At 35.0% G+C, this 22,707-nt stretch overlaps 1 protein-coding gene across 1 annotated transcript; it reads right to left on the bottom strand.

The window, feature by feature from the left end:
* Positions 1-18,692: 18,692 nt before the first annotated feature.
* Positions 18,693-21,455, bottom strand: LOC120126995 (putative receptor-like protein kinase At4g00960). The gene is made up of 7 exons (XM_039145014.1): positions 20,598-21,455; positions 20,378-20,494; positions 20,079-20,269; positions 19,762-19,972; positions 19,414-19,651; positions 19,193-19,343; positions 18,693-19,113 (listed from the first exon to the last, which is right to left on the bottom strand). Exons 1-7 carry the CDS (start codon positions 21,340-21,342, stop codon positions 18,814-18,816), a joined length of 1,953 nt encoding a protein of 650 aa, XP_039000945.1. The 5' UTR covers positions 21,343-21,455; the 3' UTR covers positions 18,693-18,813.
* Positions 21,456-22,707: the final 1,252 nt, after the last annotated feature.

The raw sequence follows: 22,707 nt of genomic DNA, 5'->3' as shown, positions 1-22,707 counted from the left end.
TCGAAAAAACTCTCCTTCAGTGTCTTTATGAAGGAATCCTCCCAATGGATAAAAAGATGGTGGATGCCGCTAGTGGCGACACTCTCGTCAATATGACCTCGGATGAAGCAAGATCATTAATCTTTACCATGGCCGTGAACTCGCAACAATTCGGCTCTTCTAGTGAACCTAGCCAACGGGTTCACGAAGTAAGTATAATTTCAATAGAGAATAAAATAGACAAATTAACTGCCATTGTCAATTCACTTGTTAGAGGTAAAATTGGAGCCGCAAAGGTCTATGGAGTTTACATTATGTCAGATCATCCGACGGATTCATTTCCATTGTTACAAGATGAATCTGGGGTACAACTCAATTCCATAAGCAACTTTCCTGGACCTCTTCAAAGATCTTATAACCCTTATGGTAATACTTTCAATCGAGGGTGGAGAGACCATCCAAACTTGAGTTACGGAAACAATCAAAAAGCAAACCTAACTTATCAACCAATGTCTCCTCCATTTCCTACTAAACCGCTACAAAAGTCCTCCCTTGAATTACTTGTCGTGATATTAGGCATAATTCAAGAAAAATTCCAAACACAGACAAACACATATGGCTCAAACACAATCTCATCTTCAAGAAATCGACAAGCAAATAAGCCAATTAGCCCAAGAAATAGGTCGCCTAGAATCTCAAGGCCGATTACCTTCACAACACGAAACAAGTCCAAGGGAAAATGTGAGCGCAATCACTCTTCGGAGTGGTACCATCATTTAACCTAAACCAATGAAAAAAATTCGACAAGAAGGAGGATGACGCATCATCCAAGAAACAAAAAGAAGAATCTTCACCTCCATCCATTTCAGGTAAATATATTCCTCTTCTTCTTTTCCTTTTACTTACGAAACTCCACCTCCCTTCATTGGTAGGCTTATACGACGTGACAAGAAAGAAGAGGAGAAGGAAATTCTTGATATATTCAGGAAAGTGGAAATCAATATTCAGCTCCTTGAGGTGATCTGAAAAGTACCCAAGTATTTGAAGTTCTTAAAAGATTTATGCACAAATTGTAGGCGATTAACCAGAAACGAAAAGGTGAATCTCGAGACGAAACGACTCCTCCGGTATTTTAAATAAGACTGAGTTATTTTTCCTTTGAAGTATGTTCACTGGAATAAAGGTAAATCTCAGTTTTTGGTTCGCCTGACAATTTGATATCGTCATTCGATCCTACCGACCTCTTATACTTGGTCCATATATTTCTCATTTAGCTGCCCGTATAGCTAATTTCGATGTTGTTAATTATACTTGCGCTTTTTCTATGGATGGATTATATGAGCATTGTTTGGACTCTATGGACTTGCTTGCAGGATCTCCCGTCGAACCTTACCTTATTCCGCCGGGAGTTACGACGCTACAGACCAAGCATGTCTTCACTCGTCGGAATGCACCACCTCACTCTCCATCTCCACCTCGTCCGAATGCACATGAACAAATGCACGATTTTTCTGAACGTCTCCATGCCCTTGAGGAGAACGTCACGGAAATTATCTCCTACCTCCGCCCTAGTCACGACTGTGGTCGCGATCGCTATTGATCATGGGAAGTTTCCATTACCATTCCCTTTATGCTTTAATTTTGATTTATTTCATATTGGGGAAATATGATTAAGGGGGAAGGAAATTAAGCTCTTGATTAGTTTAATTCAAGCATACATGAAGACAAGTATGAGACAAGTGAGGGGGAATTTGATTAGTGCTTGAGATTAACTCATTTTAATTGCTAAATTCTTCATTTTACAAACATATAACTGCTAAATTGGGTTGTGTTTGTTTATTTTCTGTGCATAGGTCAACTTACTGGAATTAGCAGCAAAAATATGTATTCTGCACCTTTTTCTATTTTTTCTAGTCACGGTTGGAGACATGGGAACGATGTTGGACACGACACAGGTTTAACATGACAGTTTCTAGAAGGTCCGAGTCAACACAAGGAATATTCTGGAAACAAATCAACACTATATGTGGAGGCTTTCTAGGAAATTCAGATTTAATTTTCAAACTTTAAGGAATTTTCTTTTAATTTATTTTAATTTCCTTATAACCTAAGGATTTAAAAGCCTATAAATACCTCCTTTGGGTAAGGCTTAGAATCGCATTCTTCTTTAGCTTTGTTTTGCTACTTTGCTTTCATTTTAATAAAAGCTTTTTCTTTTTTTCTTTTTTGCTTTCTTTTACTTTGTGCTTTTTAATTATTTTTCAAAACATGCTAAGTATGATCAATCATATCATGCATGACTAATTCTTTTTAAGTCGAGAGCTAGTACAAATCAATTACATGCGTGAGAATTGAACATTGCTTTAGTCCCTTTGGGATACATTCTCGTTTTTCTGGATAATGAGTTTAGCAATCAGACTTACTTACAATTTTAAAAGCTCTCGAATCAAAAAGTCGATGTCGGTCTGAATGTTATTTAAATATATCGTTGGGAGGAAGGATCGGCTTCTTCCTGTTAACACGTTTAGTGATGGTCCGCTAAGGGAAAACGAGATGGGAATCAATTCTCGACGAGTCAACATCCGAGTCCGGCCTTTCCAGTTCTTTTAAATCTAATTGTTTTAACGTCAATAGTTGTGGTTAATTCACTTAAGAATCATCTTTCGAATATAGATTTGGGAAGATCGATTATATGAGAGAAAGACAAGTTACAATGGGTTGGGCCTTGTAGACTGTAACTGACATGAATCCCGGAGCAAAAATCAATTTCAATGATCGGAGGAATTGAGACAAGCTAGCTCGAGGCAAATTTCCTATTTGTGATTTCTACACTTATTTCCATATTATTTCCCTTTGATTACGGCCTTTATTTCACTTATTTACTTGTCTTCTTTTATTTACTTCATTATTCCTCATCAACGCCTAGTTCCCCCATTTTATTTTTACTTATTCCTGGAACTAAATTCAATCCTTATTTGTGCAGAATTCTGAATTTCCCCTGTGGGTCGACCCTCTTCCCTATATTACTTATTACTTACTTATATACTACTTATTACTTACTTATTTGAAGAGGATTATTTTATTTTGACGAGTAAAATGACGATTGTCAGCCAGAAACAAAAAAAAAATTCATGAAGGAACTCACCAAAGACAATATTATGAGAGTTGTTTCTTCGTTCTTGCAAGAATGGGATGCTTCTAGTACCCGTAGGACAACATCCCCCACCAGACCAAACGGTTGGCAGCCCCCTCCCCATGGTTTGATCAAAATAAAATTGGATGCCAGTTTTTATCATGTTAATCGACAATCTTTTTCAGGAATCATTTTCAAAAATAATGGACTCATAATGGTTGTTACTTACCTAAACCCGTCTGTTCCAAGTCCAGAAATGGCAGAAGCCATTGCGTGCTCTCTGGCCCTTCGCCTTGCTGAGGATCTCAGTTTTCGTCGTTTGTTGGTGGAAGGTGATGCTCTAACAGTTATCCTCAAAATCAATTCCATAAGTGAAGATCGTTCAGACATCTGCCCAATTATTTCAAATATCAAAGAAAGAAATAGGTCGTTCGAGCTCATTACCTTCATGCACGTCCCGAGAAAGATGAATAACCCAACGCACGTCCTAGCTGAGGTCGGGAAAACTTTCACAAACCCAATGGTTTGGATCGAGGAGACGCCACCAGCAATGAAAGAGGCAGCCGTTCGTGATAAATTATGGGTTGATCCACCGAACTGAATAAGTCTTGCTTTTCTTAGTCGATCGGAGTACTCTCACTTTCTCTCCGGTGCTATTGCTTTCACCCTTTCTTATCCAATTTCGCGATGCTCTGCATTTCAGAGAGTTTCAGGGTGGGTTTTTTAAGCTTATGACTTCTTTAATGTTGTTTATTGCTTTTTTGTTTTTTTTTTATTTTCTTACAGTACTTTTACTTTCCCAATTAGTTTCTATTGTATGTTGTTTGTTAGAAATTTGAGAGCAGAAAAATAATCAAATTGATGTCAACATAAAATAAAACATGCATAAGAGACTCATTATAAATATAGAGAATACAAATAGTAAAAATACATGATATCACATGTATCCCAAAACCCAGTATATCCCAAAACAGTCTTTCAACATTTCTACAAAACTATTTCTACAACATAAGCCCCAAAGATTAGAGAGATCATAGATCTCTAAAATAATTCTCTCTCACATTACTTTAAAAGTTAAGACATAATCTCTATTTATAGAGCCAAATATTTGGTCACACCTAAAATAAATACTTTATTAAATAAAATCAATTACCAAGAAATCTTCAACCATTAGAATTACAATAAAATATAGGGTTAACTACACGGATGATCACTTATGTGTAACATCTCAAACTACGGGTTAGTGACTAAATTGTAAAATTTTAGAATTTGGTGATAAAAGTAGAATAGTTGAAGAGTTCAATGATTTATTTAGAAATATTTCTTGAAAGTTATTAGTAATTATCAAAGGAATTAAAGGGAAAAATGGTCATTTGACAAGAAATATATTTTTCTTTCTTTGATAAATATGAATCACGTGGGGGTGGGGGAAGAGTTATCTGAAAACTCTCTTCTTCTTCTTTCTTCTTCCTCTCCTCTCGTATCTCAAAGCTCAAAGGTGAGTTTTCTATTTAGTTAATTTCTGGTTAAATTTAAGGTTGGGTTATGATCATTAGATGATAATTAAGCTTAAGGAAAGCTTAATTTGTTCTAAAACAACAAGATGAAAGGTATAAAAGAGATTAAAGAAAATGAGTTTTTAGATGAATTTCTAGAAAAGAGTTAATAAGTGAATTTTGAGAAGAAATTTGACTTGTCATCACTAAGAATAAGAGATTTATGAAGTTAAAAATGATTAATAAAAAAGTTGAAAGTTTAGTAAGATTCTTAATTTTAAGAATCATGATGAGATATGGAAGATAAAGATGGTTTATATAGATATAAGTTGGTTTAAGTAATGGTAGTTGAGTTTAATGACATGATAGAGGCTTAAAATAGAAGAATTGAGTGAAGAGTTGATGATTTTCGGACTTAAAAAGTGATTTTCTAGGCAAGGGGTATCGGTACCCATTCAATAGGTACCGATACACTCTTAAACAAAATTTACAGATTGCAATAGGGGTACCGATACCCTAGGGGAGGTACTGATACCACCCTAAGAGAAAATGGAATTAAGCTTTCCGTTTAGTCCAAGAAATGAAAGTAACACTTTCTTTAGTTCAAGAAAGTAAAGATTAGAGTATATCAATTGGAATATTGATATGGATATATGTATTGTTAAGTAGATATAGAATGTAATCCCGTTCCGGAACAATCAAAGAATTAGGATCAAGTCAAAATAAGCAAGGCTAAGGTGAGTGCAATTTAATTGTACTTATGTTATTGATCAAACATTGGCTTGTGATGAGCCAGTGACGGAGTTACTACGGTAAGAAGTGACTTCTAAAATGTTATATGATTGATGTGATTCTTATGTCTGCATGAGTACATGACAATAGGTATATGTTATTATATGTCACATGAACTATAAGATTATATGAATATTCAATATGTGATATATGAACATAAGAGATTAAGTGAATGAATATAGATGACATATATATGATGATATAAGAGTAAGATATGAATTAAATGATATGAGTTATATGAGAAATATATGTGAAAAAGATATGATATATATTTGTTTATGTGATTACATGCAAAGTGATATGAACTATGTGACATATGAATGTGGAATAAGCTATGTGATAAGGACATAGAGAATGAAATGAATATGTGGCAATGAGTTATGAGAATATACGAGAAAGTTTATGATATAAGATCAATGATTGCACGTACATGTGATACGTGACAGAAAAGAAGAGATATGTGTTTATAAGAGAAATGATGTGAATATGTGAACTGTTATAAATGATAATGCACATGTTATGTGATATGAGAGCTAGTAGTATAGTTGGCATGCCAAGAGTCGAGGGATTACCTATGTCTTTGGGGATATATGGACAGTATTACTGTAACACCCCAACCCGTATCCAACCCGGATACGAGTCAGAGATATTACATTGACTTTTAAAACACAACTCATTACAAATAATAGTAAAATACTTGAACTTATATTACGAAAAATACAATAATATACATATGGTAATATAAGTTTACCAAAATATTCAGAGCATACACAACTTAACTCTTTAATTACATGCTAACATCCATTTTCATAACAAAATGACCTATTGATTAAGTTGCTTCTGATCTGATAGTTGCAGGAGTAATGTTGTCCAATTGTTTAACCTCGATCGTCTACTTTATCGGATCCTACGTGTGAAACACTCACACGCTAAGTCATCGACTTAGTGAGGCAATATAATAATAATATCAATAAATATAAAGTAATTGCCAAAATGAGATGGGTTACAATAATAAGATGTATGTAAACAATGCAATAACCAAAACCATGTTTCTTACACATATACTTATCAATTTCACATTCATAAGTTCGCCTTAGTAAGTTCATTAGCCCATGGTACTATACAGAGAACCTAAGGTATGTGAGTATTGTGAGGTCGTGCACTATGTTGTCACCACAGCTATATAATTGCACCTAAGTGCCACATAGAATTGCACCTGAGTGCCGCGTAGAATTGCACCGTAGTTCCATATAATAATGTCCATAAGGACAACATATTATTCCTTAAAAATCATATACATATGCCAAGGATCAAGTATATGTCTCACCAGACCTCACACATGTTCCAAAAATACATATATGTCCCGAAGAACCACATATCATTCCTTAAGAATCATATACATATGCCAAGGATCAAGTATGTGTCTCACCATACCTCACACATGTTCCTAAGAATACATATATGTCCCGAAGGACCACATAGACCCTCTACCCTTGGCATGCCAACTATACCTATAGTTCTCATTTACATAACATGGGCTTTCATAATTTATCTTATTTGTATCATGTAGACATATTTTTTTCATACCTTTATCACATAACTCATATAACTTTTTCTAGCATATTCATGCTCATAATGCATATGGTATGAATTCATGTCATATATCATAATATGAAATACTATCATGTATCAAAATATTGAATCTAGACTTATCACAAGTCTAGAACTGAATAAAATACATATTCATGCTATGCATATGCACTCACCTAGATTTATTTGTTTTTCCCTCGATTGATCCTACTTGTTGATGGTTCCCGAACTCGTTTAGGCTCGATATCTACATAGTAATTCATTGATACTTATCAGTATACTAATTAATATATTCTAAACTATCATTTCTTAAGCTAAAAGAAAAGCCATTTTCATCTTTTAATGGAGGTATGCATCGATGCACTACACCATGCATCGATGCATAAATCCTATTCGATGTTTGTATTTAATGGGGATGTATCGATGCACTCCTTATGCATCGATGCATAAATCCTATTCGATGTTTTCTTTTTAAATTAATGCATCGATGCACTGCATGTGCATCGATACACCTTAAACAATTTCTGGGATTTATCATCGATGCATCGGTGCACAATGAATGTGCATCGATGCACATTGCCCAGAATTGTCATTTTAGCATAAAAATCTCTTCTTAGTCTACTTAACACTTTATATTTTACCTCTTTATATATCCTTAACTTGCATACTCTTACTTACACTAATTATTATCCATTCCATACTTTTGAAACTTAAAAATCCAATTCTCCAAGTAGAATTTAAGAATCTAACCCAAATTCCAACATGTTCTAATTTGAATTCTAACACCTCATACTTCTTAGTTAGCTTTATGACAAGTCAAATTCTACTTCTAATTCTTATTAGGAACTCTAATCCAAGATTTCACTTTTCTACTTCCTTTCTTTGATTCTTCATATTCTCCTCATCTTATGGTTTTAAGATAATCTAAGCTTTCCTTAAGCTTAGTTATCAACTAAGGATCAATAAGAAACCTTAAATTCATCAAGAATTTAATCAACAAGAAAACTCACCTTTAGCTTGGCTTCACGGCAGAGAAGGAGAAGGAAGAAGAAAGAAATATCCAGAACCTTGTTTCTCTCATTAGCTTTCCACGTGGTTTATTAAATATCCTTAAGAAACATTTAATTATTTCCTTGTCAAAAGACTCATTTGCCCCTTTAGTTCCCCATGCTTTGCTAATTGATCCTACACCAAATATTTCAATCAATTCCCTTAACTTTCAATTTATCAACTTTGATCGCTAAATTATAAAATTTCACAATTTGATCACTAACCCATTATGGAGGATGTTACAAATCTCCCTCCCTTAAAAAAAATTCATCCTCAAATTTTCATTGTACGAACAGATGGGGATATTGAAGTCGCATATCTTCTTCACGTTCCCACGTAGCTTCTTCTACTTTGTGATTTCTCCAATGAACCTTGACCAACGGAACTGTCTTACTTCTTAACTGTTTGACTTCAAATGCCAATATTCTCACTGGTTCTTCTTCATATGTCAGATCCGATTAGACTTTTACTTGTTCTAGTGCAATAATGTAAGAGGGATCAGACCTATATCTTCGTAACATGGACACATGGAAGACGTTATGGATCTTCTCCATTTCCGGTGGCAAGGATAACTGATATGCCACGAGTCCTATTCTCTTAACAACTTCATATGGCCCAATGAATCTAGGACTTAACTTTCCTTTCCGACCAAAACGTAATACTTTCTTCCAAGGAGATACTTTAAGGAAAACTTTATCTCCAACCTCGAACTCAATCTCTTTTCTTTTAAGATCAGAATAGGACTTTTGCCGATCAGAGGCCACTTTGAGGTTATGCTGAATTTCTCAAACTTTTTTTTCTACATTTTGAATTAAATCCGGACCAAGAACACTTCGATCTTTGAGTTCATACCAATTTAATGGAGTACGACATTTCCTCCCATATAATGCCTCATATGGGGCCATCTTTATACTAGACTGATAACTATTGTTGTAAGAGAACTCTGCCAGGGGAAAATACTTTTCCCATGATCCTTTGAATTCCATTACGCATGCTCTCAACATAGCTTCCAATATCTGAATAGTTCTCTCTGATTGCCCGTCAGTCTGAGGATGAAAAGACGTACTAAAGTTTAAACGATTCCCCAACGCTCCATGTAAAGATTTCCAGAATCTAGAAGTGAATCGAGGGTCTCGATCAGAGACTATGGAAACATGCACTCCATGTAATCTAATAATTTTTCTAATATACAGCTCTGCATATTTTTCCATAGAGAAATCTATTCTAATCGGGAAAAAATGCGCTGACTTAGTTAATCGATCAACAATTACCCAGATTGATTCTCTTTTGTTCGGAGTCAAGGGTAAACCCGAAACAAAATCCATCGTAACATTTTCCCATTTCCATCGAGGAATGACAAGCGGTTGTAATAATCCTGACGGAACCTGATGCTCAGCTTTGACTTGTTGACATATCAAACACTTAGGCACAAATTCGGTGATGTTTCGTTTCATCCCTGACCACCAAAATTGATCCTTCAAATCCATATACATCTTGGTTCCACCCGGGTGCATCGTTAACGGACTGCAATGAGCCTCTGTTAATATTTCTTTCTTCAAGTCGTCATTGTCGGGTATTACAATTCTTCCTTTACAATATAGATTTCCATCTGGCTTAACCTCAAAGTCTTTAATCTCTTTGCTCTTTACTTGCTCAATTCTTTTCAAACACGTTTCATCTTTACTTTGCAATTCTCCTATTCGTTCCAACCATGCTGGTTTAAGGGTTAACTCTACACAAAGACCACCGTCTCCTGTTAAAGATAATCTTGCATCCATAGCTCGTAAAACTGCAAACGTCTTTCTACTCAAAGCATCTGCTACCACGTTAGCCTTTTCGAGATGATAGTCAATTATCACATCATAATCTTTTAAGAACTCTACCCATCTACGTTGCCTCAAATTCAACTCTTTTTGAGTCATTAGGTACTTCAGGCTCTTATGATCCGTATATAAGTAACAACGCTCCCCATAAAGATAATGACGCTAAATCTTGAGAGCGAATACTACAGCAGCCATTTCTAAATCATGAGTGGGGTAATTCTTTTCATGTGGTTTCAACTGTCTCGATGCATACGCTACCACCTTCCCTTCTTGCATTAATACACACCCCAACCCGTTATGGGATGCGTCACTGTATACCACAAAATTCTTGCCAGATGTTGAACCAATATCGGAATTTCCGTCAGAATTCTCTTTAAAGCTTCAAAACTTTCTTGACATTCAGAAGTCCAAACAAAAGGTACATTCTTTCTCATCATCTTTGTTAAAGGCAGCACTATCATCGAAAAATTCTTAACGAATCTTCGATAATAACCGGCAAGTCCAAGGAAACTCTGAACTTCAGATACATTCTTTGGAACTTCCTAGCCCATTATAGCTTTAACTTTTTGAGGGTCTACTCTAATCCCAACTGCCGAGATCACATGCCCCAAGAAAATTACTTCGTTTAGCCAAAATTCACATTTGGACAATTTCGCATAGAGATTATTATCCCTGAGAATTTGCAAAACTAGCCTCAGATGTGCGTTGTGCTCTTCAATGGACTTCGAGTAAACCAGTATGTCATCAATAAAGACAACAACAAACTAGTCCAAATAGGGCTGAAAATCTTATTCATGAGATCCATGAAAGCAGCTGGTGCATTCGTTACTCCGATGAATTCATAATGACCATATCTCGTTCTGAAAGCCGTCTTCGGAATATCTTTCTCCTGAATCATCAATTAATGATAACCCGAACGTAGATCGATCTTCGAAAATACCGAAGCTCCTTTTAGTTGATCAAACAAGTCATCAATGCGCGGAAGGGGATACTTGTTCTTGATGGTCACCTTATTAAGCTGTCGATAATCAATACAGAGACGCAATGTTCCATCCTTCTTCTTAATAAATAACACCGGAGCTCCCCAAGGTGACACACTTGGTCGAATAAATCCCTTTCCTAACAACTCTTGCAATTGATTCTTTAACTCTTGCAATTCTTTTGGAGCCATCCGATAAGGTTCCATTTCAATTGGAGCGGTTTCTGGCATTACTTCAATTTGAAATTCTACCTCTCTATCTGGAGGTAATCCTGGCAACTCAGTCGGGAAAACTTCAGGGAATTCTTGAACTATTGGAATCTCCTCTAGCCCTTTCTCTATAGCTCTTAAATCTATCACATTTGCAAGAAATCCTTGACATCCCTGTAGTAATAGCTTCTTAGCTGACATTACTGACATTACATTTGCTAAAGGATTAAACTTTTCACTACTCACACTTATCTCTGTTTCTCCTGGACTTTTCAGGGTTACCTTTTTCAATCTGCAATTAACATCTCCATAGTAACGGAACAACCAATCCATTCCTAGAATCACTTCAAACTCGTCAAAGGGTAATTCCATCAGATTAGCAGGGAATTCAATTCCCTGAACCTTTATGGGACACCCCTTACAGACTTTATTCACCCGAGCACTATGGCCTAACGGAGTTGTTACTATAATCTCATTACTCGTAGCTTCTAAGGGAATCCTCAATTTCTTTACTAACTTACTTGTAATATAAGAATAATTAGAACCCGGATCAATCAGTACCAATACTAATTTATAGTACAACTGAAAAGTACCTGCTATAATATCAGGGTCATCACGGTCTTCACTTGTCTTTAGATTGTACACCCGTGCGGTTGATCAAACTTCAGGTTGAGCAGAGAATTCAGACGGGTTCCTTCCTCTGCCTCTTCCTCGTCCTCTTTGTGAGAAAGAACCAACTCTTTCAGATGGTGCAGGCTCACCAACAATCAATGGACAATCCCGGATAAAATGTCCGGCATCTCCACATCGAAAACAAGTCCCAGCAGCCATCCGACAAGACCCAAAATGGTTTTTCCCACAATGCTGACACTGGCTCGCTTGACTCAGAGTAGATCTCCCAACACCAGATCCCACTGACTGCGTCTGTCTAAGTCTTGCCTGACTTGCTCCCCTAGCAGACGATGCAACTGATTCTGATCTAGCTTGTGATCGAAATCCTGAGTCTCTTCCCCTTTTTGATGGTGCTAAGCTAGAAGAAGCACCCGTTCTCTTTGATGTCTGAACTCTAAAATCCCCGAATCTCTCATTCTGAGCTCTTTCAAGAGCCTTGGCACGATTGATCACCTCTTGGAACGAGGAAAAATTCAATACTATCAGCATCTCTTTCAATCTAGGGCGTAAACCCTCCACAAACCATTCACAAGCATTTTTTTCAGTAGGCACAAGCTCGGATGCAAACCTACTCAACTTGTTGAACTCACATTCATACTCATATACAGAGCGGTTCATCTGTTTCAAATTCAAAAACTCCTGTTTCATCTGTCGAATAAATTGATCTCCAATGTACTTGTTTTTAAATTTATCTAAGAATAAAGACCAAGTCAATTGGTCAGTGGGCATCCTCATGGTGACGTTTGTCCACCATATTCTCGCCTGACCCCTCAACAACAAGACAGCTCCATCTACCTTCTCCACTTCATAACAGTGGAGACCATCAAACATGATTTTTAAATCATTTAACCAAAGATCTGCCGCAACCGGACCTTCTTCGATTTCTCCCTTAAATTCGGGAGCTCCTAAACCTCTTAACTCTTTTGCTACATTCATCCTTTGAGTTGGTGGAGCAAGAGGTTGAAGACGCGTTAGAATAGCGTCTAACGTTCTGAAGAACATATCTTGATCTTGCACAGGCAGTCCTTGAGATGCCTGTTCTTCACCTTGCCTGGCCAGGGCAGGTGAATTACTGCTTTCAGCAGGCCTATCTTCTCCCGCTTCACTTCGGGAGCTATTATGTCCGGACATCTAATAAGAATAAACACATTGTTCTATTAGCAAAACAGCATACTCATACTATATCAGATAAGAAGTTCTTACTATTTGTTGGCATGTATTCCATTTAAAGACTCTATAGACTCTGGTTTATGCCTAGAATCGGCTAAACCATAGCGCTGATACCATTAAATGTAACACCCCCAACCCGTATCCAACCCGGATACGAGTCAGAGATATTACATTGACTTTTAAAACACAACTCATTACAAATAATAGTAAAATACTTGAACTTATATTACGAAAAATACAATAATATACATATGGTAATATAAGTTTACCAAAATATTCAGAGTATACACAACTTAACTCTTTAATTACATGCCAACATCCATTTTCATAACAAAATGACCTACTGATTAGGTTGCTTCTGATCTGATAGTTGCAGGAGTAATGTTGTCCAATTGTTTAACCTCGATCATCTACTTTATCGGATCCTACGTGTGAAACACTCACACGCTAAGTCATCGACTTAGTGAGGCAATATAATAATAATATCAATAAATATAAAGTAATTGCCAAAATGAGATGGGTTGCAATAATAAGATGTATGTAAACAATGCAATAACCAAAACCATGTTTCTTACACATATACTTATCAATTTCACATTCATAAGTTCGCCTTAGTAAGTTCATTAGCCCATGGTACTATACAGAGAACCTAAGGTATGTGAGTATTGTGAGGTTGTGCACTATGTTGTCACCACAGCTCATATAATTGCACCTAAGTGCCACGTAGAATTGCACCTGAGTGCCGCGTAGAATTGCACCGTAGTGCCATATAATAATGTCCATAAGGACCACATATCATTCCTTAAGAATCATATACATATGCCAATGATCAAGTATGTGTCTCACCAGACCTCACACATGTTCCAAAGAATACATATATGTCCCGAAGAACCACATATCATTCCTTAAGAATCATATACATATGCCAAGGATCAAGTATGTGTCTCACCAGACCTCACACATGTTCCAAAGAATATATATATGTCCCGAAGGACCACATAGACCCTCTACCCTTGGCATGCCAACTATACCTATAGTTCTCATTTACATAACATGTGCTTTCACAATTTATCTTATTTGTATCACATAGACATATTTTTTTCATACCTTTATCACATAACTCATATAACTTTTTCTTGCATATTCATGTCTCATAATGCATATGGTATGAATTCATGTCATATATCATAATATGAAATACTATCATGTATCAAAATATTGAATCTAGACTTATCACAAGTCTAGAACTGAATAAAATACATATTCATGCTATGCATATGCACTCACCTAGATTTCTTTGTCTTTCCCTTGATTGATCCTACTTGTTGATGGTTCTGGAACTCGTTTAGGCTCGATATCTACATAGTAATTCATTGATACTTATCAGTATACTAATTAATATATTCTAAACTATCATTTCTTAGGCTAAAAGAAAAGCCATTTTCATCTTTTAATGGAGGTATACATCGATGCACTACACCATGCATCGATGCATAAATCCTATTCGATGTTTGTATTTAATGGGGATGTATCGATGTACTCCTTATGCATCGATGCATAAATCCTATTCGATGTTTTCTTTTTAAATTAATGCAGCGATGCACTTCATGTGCATCGATGCACCTTAAACAATTTCTGGGATTTATCATTGATGCATCGGTGCACAATGAATGTGCATCGATGCACATTGCCCAGAATTGTCATTTTAGCACGAAAATCTATTCTTAGTCTACTTAACACTTTATATTTCCCCTCTTTATATATCCTTAACTTGCATACTCTTACTTAAACTAATTATTATCCATTCCATACTTTTGAAACTTAAAAATCCAATTCTCCAAGTAGAATTTAAGAATCTAACCTAAATTCCAACATGTTCTAATTTGAATTCTAACACCTCATACTTCTTAGTTAGCTTTATGACAAGTCAAATTCCACTTCTAATTCTTATTAGGAACTCTAATCCAAGATTTCACTTTTCTACTTCCTTTCTTTGATTCTTCATATTCTCCCCATCTTATGGTTTTAAGATAATCTAAGCTTTCCTTAAGCTTAGTTATCAACTAAGGATCAATAAGAAACCTTAAATTCATCAAGAATTTAATCAACAAGAAAACTCACCTTTAGCTTGGCTTCACGGCAGAGAAGGAGAAGGAAGAAGAAAGAAATATCCAGAACCTTGTTTCTCTCATTAGCTTTCCACGTGGTTTATTAAATATCCTTAAGAAACATTTAATTATTTCCTTGTCAAAAGACTCATTTGCCCCTTTAGTTCCCCATGCTTTGCTAATTGATCCTACACCAAATATTTCAATCAATTCCCTTAACTTTCAATTTATCAACTTTGATCGCTAAATTATAAAATTTCACAATTTGATCACTAACCCGATATGGAGGATGTTACAATTACCTATGTCTTTTGGGACATATGGACAATATTACCTATGTCTTTTGGGACATATGGATAATATTACCTATGTCTTTCGGGACTTAGGGACAGTTTACCTATGTTCTTCAGGACATATAGACAGATTATTATATGAGCTGTGGTGATAGCATAAGTGTGCACAACCTCTATGTACTCACATATCTTTAGTTCTCACCAGTGTATCATGGGCTAATAAAAATATAATAACAAATACAATATATGTTATGTATATGCTTTTGGTGATATGAAATGTTTCATAGGAATTATATGATGTTATATGTGTTATATGATACATAGAAATGATAAGTATAAGATCATATGATAAATAGGTTAATGATAATGATGGTCTATGTACATATACGCATTATGTTATGTGAAAATGTTCTATGATTTCTATTATATGTTTTATATGCCTCACTAAGTCAATGACTTAGCGTGTAATTGTTTCACACGTAGGTTCCAAGAAGAGGAAGATTGATAAAAGTTAAGCAAGACAGGTCAGTTTATCCTTTCCACAAGTCAGATCAGAAAAGAATTGAATAGATTGTATTTTGTAATATTGATTGAGGTTGGCATGTAAATAAAGAGTTGAATTCGATATATATATTTTAATCGGTTTTGTAAAATCATATGATTGAATTTTTGTAATGTTTTAAACGTATATATGTAAATGGTAAATGTATAGTGATGAACGTTTAAAATTTTATGAGTTTTTAATAAGTGGACGAAATTACTGTAGCAAGGGTATCGGTACACTGTAGCAGGGTATCGATACTCCTGCAGCATTTTGGAAAATTTTTAGAATCGGCACTATTCATGGTATTGTTCATTACTGCTTACAGTATTATTCATACAATATAATACTATTCATACCGTATAGTACCATTCATTGAAAACGTATTTTTTAAATTTGTTATAATGGAATATAATTCAACAATATATGGTCGTATTTTCTTAATATAAGTCCAAATGTTCGGTTATTTTGTAAGGAAATTGTTTTAAAGATTCAATGTGACATCTCGGACTCGTTTCCAAGTCGAGTACGGGTTGAGTTGTTACATTATGCTTGTGTTTTGTCAACTTTATTTAACTGATTTCAAAATACATAAGATAAAGTTATATTCGTTTTGAGTTAAATAAGATTTGGTCATCACTGGTTTACTACCGTTAGACCACTAACGATTTGTTCACCTAACACACAAGGATGAACTACATAGTTGGTCACTTTTGTTTCAGTTTTATAAATGTATGGTCACTTGATTCAAAAAAACATAAGTTTTGGTCACTTACGTTACCGTTTTATTAAGATTTAGTCACTTAGACGTTAGCTGCCGTGAGTTTGATGATATGGCATGTTAGTAAAAATGTTTAATTTTTATTTTAATCCTTGAACTTTATATAAAATACTAAATATATTTTTTAAACCCAAAATAGTTTAGGGATAGAATTTTAATTTACCCTTTTTTCCTTTTATAAGAATTCTATCCCACACTTGTGCCTACTTCTCCATGCCTTCGCCGCTTCTGGCAGTGAATCTATATTTCTGTTTGCAACCATTCTAAACCATATGGATCAAACCTAGAACGCCTTCGCTCTGCTTATTCTGCATTCCCAAGGACAAACAAATCTTTGTACAAAAAAATGAAGGTTGTCTCAATTTCAGTAATGTGAATGGCTTCACAACCTGGAGCATTAAGACGTGTTTCCCTACAATTTTAAATTATCAAAACTATATATTCCCCCAACAATATGCAATGAAATTAAACAATTCTTGCTAAAATTTTACCTCCGTCGCTTGTAGCTTCATCTCTTTCTCTTTCTTTTATGGCTTGGGTTTGGGAGTAATTTGATTTAAGGTTGGGTTAACCAATATTTCAACAACCCAAACAGAAAAACAAAACCTATATGAAGCAGGGGAAGCGGCGGAGAAGATAGGATTGTGGAAGAAAACATATGGAAAAAGGGGTAAATTGATATTTTACCCATAAACTATTTACAAAAGACCCATGATTAATAATTTATCTAAAGTTTAAGGGTTAAAATAAGTTTTAATCTATTTTAGTAATGTGCTACATCATCAAACTCACGACAGCTAACGTCTTAGTGACCAAATCTTAATAGAACAATAACGTAAGTGACCAAAACTTATGTTTTTTTGAATCGAGTGACCATACATTTATAAAACTAAAACAAAAGTGACCAAATTTATATTTTACTTTTACCCTTCCGTGCTAGCTCAGCAAATCACTAGTGGTCTAACAATAGTAAACCCGTGGTGACCAAATCTTATTTAAATAAAAACGAAAGTGACAATGTCTTATGTATTTTGAAATCAGTAACCAAAAGTGGACAAAACACAAACATAAGTGATCATCCATGTAGCTAAACCTAAAATCTATCTTAATTAACAATTATAATATAAGTCAAAATATAACAAATCTCCCTTTTGAACTAAGTTTCATAAAAAATTGGTCTTCGAATCTTCAAGTCTTCAACAACTTCAATCTTTACGTAAGTCGCATATCCATTGAAGCACCGTTGTTAAATCTTCAATAACTTTAATTCTTACCCAATATACATTGAAGTACCACTAAATCAATCGATAATTTCTTCTTCGCAATTGAAAACTCATTGTACCAAACTTATCTTGCATGTCTCCAAAATTGCTAACAAAATCCGCATCAACAAATTCCTTCAAAACTCCACAGTCCGAACCATAGCTCATGATAAATTTGTTAGAAATTTGAGAGCCAAAAAAATAATCAAAGCTACGTCAACATAAAATAAAATATGCACAAGAGAAAAGATTTAAAGCGGTGGTTCGGCCTTGCCTACCTCCACAGGCGAGATGAACAACAATTCACTATAAACGTAGAGAACACGAAGAGTAACCCGATATAGATACCAAAACCCGATATATCCCAAAACACTCTTCCAACATTCCTACAAAACTATCTCTACAACATAAGCCCCAAAAGTAATTTCTATTATAGAGTCAAATACTTGGTCACCAATTTTTTTTATTTCATAAGAATTCTTACCTAAAATAAATATTTTATTAAATAAAATCAATTACCAAAATATCTTAATTATAATAAAATCTAAATTATCAATAATTTAGTTAAAATATAATCGTCCCAATCTCAATAAAATATCAGCTAAACTGTTAAAAATATTATCAATTGTTTTAACTATATTTTAACCGATATTTAATTTATTTAATAATTGAAATTGTTGAAGATTAGTGGCTAATTTTACCTTAAAGACAAAATTAAGGAATCTCCAAGTTTAACAACGGAGGAAAATGCCTTTAATCAAATCTACTTCACCTCAACATGATTTTGCAGAATTTCTAATTACAATTAATCATGCCTGTTAATAGAACAAACACATCAACATTCTTCACTTGATTTGTACAAAAAAGGAAATAGAGATTTTGAACATTCTACTCTACATATAGACTAGATTCAATTTACTCTCGGGTCAACTTTTTAGCGGGCTGAGATATTAGACATCGTCATCTGACTTATCGATGGATCCGTTGTTGAAGCCTGATCAACCGGAATCATTCTTCCGACCGAAAATGCAGGTTTTTTCGGTTCGGGAAGAGTGATCGTATGGCTTCCCAAGACAACTACTACATCGGACATGGTCGGTCTGTCTGTCGGATCTTCTTGCACACATAAAAGACCTATATGTATGCATCTCTTGATTTCTGGTATGGAGCATGATTCCAGCAAACAACGGTCAATCAATTCCAGTTCTTTCCCATCTTTCCATAGTCCCCAAGCCTGCCAAATGCATTCAAATAATCGAAGACACCTAATGAGCACAACATTGCAGGCATGACAAATTACAGGGTACACTTACATATGCAAGAAGTGTCTGAGCATGTTTGGTTTGGTAAAAGCCACTGTTCTTTTGCCCGGAAAGAATCTCGAGCATGATCACACCGAAGCTAAAAACGTCCGATTTCACTGAGAATAATCCCTCCATTGCATATTCCGGTGCCATGTATCCGCTGTTTCAAGTTCAAGTACACACCTTATCAAGAGTGATATTGTGAAGGCAAAGATAAAAGGGTTACTCACTATGTTCCCACAACTCTCTTAGTGTTGGCTGCGTTCTGATTTTCACAGAAAATCCTTGCCATCCCAAAATCTGATATTTTGGCTACCATGTATTGATCCAACAACACATTGCTGGGTTTTAGGTCTCTATGAATGATTTTAAGTCTCGAATCCTCGTGAAGATAAACAAGTCCTTTGGAAATTCCAGTAATAATGTCACACCATATCTTCCAATCGATCTTCGAGCGTTTCTCGGAATCTGAAACAAAAACTAGCGATCTGTTGATACTTTTATAATTCGATTAAAGCGTTCTAAAGCTTGAGGACTAATTTAAAATCTTGGCGATAAGCTCAGAAAAGGGTACCTACCGAAGATGAAGAAATCAAGGCTTTTGTTGGGCATAAGCTCGTATATGAGCAGCTTTTCATCACCTTCTATCCCACATCCCAAAAGCTTTACAAGATTCCTATGTTGAAGCTTTGCAATCAATATAACTTCATTCTTCAACTCTTCTAAGCCTTGCCATGATTTCCTTGACAACCTTTTGATTGCCACTTCCTTCCCATTCGGTAACACTCCCTTAAAGTTGTCAAATTCAATTATCAATACCATCATTCATTATCATGATTGATTTTGATTATAATTATTCAGATATGAATTCATTCGTAAAGGAACTCTCGAGTACCTTGTAAACCGTACCAAAGCCGCCTTGTCCGAGCTTGTTTGAATCAGAGAAACCATTTGTAGCTGCTTTGATTGTAGGTAAATCGAGGAAGGGGAACTCTTGAGAAGCTACTAACTGGCCTTCTTCGGTTATGATTACTTCCTTTGGACTTGCCAATTCATATAGCAGTGTTGTCTGGCTTCTTTCCAAATCTGCAAATATAAATAAACTCCGGGTCTATAATTTGATCCTTTATTTGATCACTGAAAAACAATTCAATATAAATATAATCTGGTTGGAAATTTTTTGCAGAGATTTACCGATTTGTTTCCTTTTCATCAACCGGCTATATATAAACCGAGAACCAATGAGAAGTGCAAGAACCAGTGCTGCTGCACCAATTACTGCCATAATCATCCCCATGCTCCACCTATCCCCTGTTTCCAGGCCAACATTAAATTCTGGGGGTCAATATGCAATTTCACCACTTTTGGGGACTAATTAATGAACTATTTCATGTAAGGTTTATTGTTGATGCACCTGCTGGAAATTCTGGGTACATTAATGGAGAATCCGAGGCGTTATAAAATTTGTACATTTGGAACCTCACGTTACAGTTCCTGCTAAGAACACTTCCCCCTGTCCGAGGACGACAGCAGCCATTAAGATCTTTAAGAGCTGAATTTAAACAATTCAGACAAAAATCACCAGAAATGTCCCTGGTGCATTGAACAAGACCATATATCCTTTCCTTCTTGTTAATCTTCACTTCTCCGGTCTCGAACATGAGCCTGGAATCATACGCCGCCGTCCTCGAGATGTTGTTCATCAAAAACGCTAATACATCGTTGAACCGACCAGGATTCGATATGTTTTTCTCGTTGTGGTTTGAGTCAGGGTACTTTCCTGTATAAACCATCAAGGAACTGTTCTGAAATGAGTACTGAACCTGGCAGTTATCGTACCATTCGATCGCTTCTCCTGTTCTGCACCCGTCTAGGACATCTCGACTGGCATTTAAAACGCAGCTTCGACATGTCGTAGCGGTGGCGTCACCTCGGCAAAGTGCTCGAGCGTAGACGTGACTGGCACCGTCTCCGATCGAGGTGCTGTAGAAGCCAGTACTCGAAGTATTGGAAGGTAATGACTCGAGAACCGACTTAAGGTTGTTGTGGAATGTGCCGTTGGTCGTGTAGTTGATTGTGTTGTCTGAACAAAAAGTGAAGAGGGGATCTGCACAAACTTCCTTACAGAAAATGAGCATCGTTAAGATCAACAAAAGCATAGCTGAAAGTGAAAATTTTCCTATTTCGCTCTTTGAAATGTTTTTTTTTTTTGCATTACATTTTTTGCCATAAATCTGTAAATGTGGAAGTTGACTTATTTAGAAAAGTCAAATTTTTAATATGGTCAAAGCTGATGAACATGACAGAGAAATTTACAGTACTGTGCTGAAGATGGAAATTCAGACAGCATTATCAAGAAAACTCGGCCTGGACCAGACAATCAACCATATAATTATCATTTTCTTAGTTAAATGTCATCAATAACGACTGACTTGTACGTTATAATATTCTATACGTAAGATAACATATATTATTGGGTGAATTGAACGTAAGACGATATATATATAATATATACACATATGCTATGGGTTAATTGTACCATAATCTTAAATTATGGTCTAGATTTGAAATTGATCCCAAACTCCAAAACTTTCTAATTGAGTCCTTTAAGTGTAAATATTATTACGACACTATCCACTATATAATTAGTTTAGATCTCATATGTCATAAAAATGAGTATAGCTTTAAAATTTGACGAGGTTATTTCCTTTTTAATAACATGTCATAGATAAGTCGTACATGTATTTAAAATTTGATTATAGTGTTTTAAAATAAATTTTACATCAAATTCAAGTTAGCATTTAATGTAGAAGATGATGATATACAAAAGAGAACATCTTATTGATATGATGCCTATATTTTAGGGATTCTATTAGAATATTTGAAGTTTGTAGATTAATTTAAAATTTATGTCAAAATTTGGAGACATCTAGTGAATTAACCCATATTTTATTTTTCATAGTAGGACGGCTCAAGCTGATCCGAGGTAGGATCTTTTAGGTTGGATTAAAATAGTTACAAAAAATATATATATAGGTAGTCGCATTGATATTGAATATTTATATTTTTTGTATTTATAATATAATATTTAAATCTGAAATCTTAAAAATTATAATAATTTTTTATTATTGAGGTTACTCGGTTCATGTGGAGTTTTGATTTTCAAATTAACAATATGGGGTTATTCAATTAGCATACCCTGAACTAAAGAAATGGAAAATTAATGTTTTCGTAATATATAGTCAATGCTTCAAATTCTACGTGAGCATTTAGCTGCTGGTTTTTACCAAAACTACAAGAGTGTATTTTTTTAATAATTTACTGAGTAATTTAATTGATTAATAGATAATTATTTTAAAATAAGAGATTAAGAAAGAAATTGATTATGTAATAGTATTGTAATTGCATTCCTGAAATTAAAAATTCTACCATTATTTTATAATATTGAATTAAATTCAGAAAATGGATTGGTTTGATAAAGTCAAATATTGGGTGATGGGTGATGTGATTTACATAGTAACACA

This window comes from Hibiscus syriacus, unplaced genomic scaffold, assembly GCF_006381635.1.
Source record: "Hibiscus syriacus cultivar Baekdansim isolate YM2019G1 unplaced genomic scaffold, ASM638163v2 tig00001478_pilon, whole genome shotgun sequence".
Taxonomy (NCBI): Eukaryota; Viridiplantae; Streptophyta; class Magnoliopsida; order Malvales; family Malvaceae; genus Hibiscus; species Hibiscus syriacus.
Note: the sequence above shows the minus strand (reverse complement) of the source record. Positions and strands in the feature narration are given on the sequence as shown.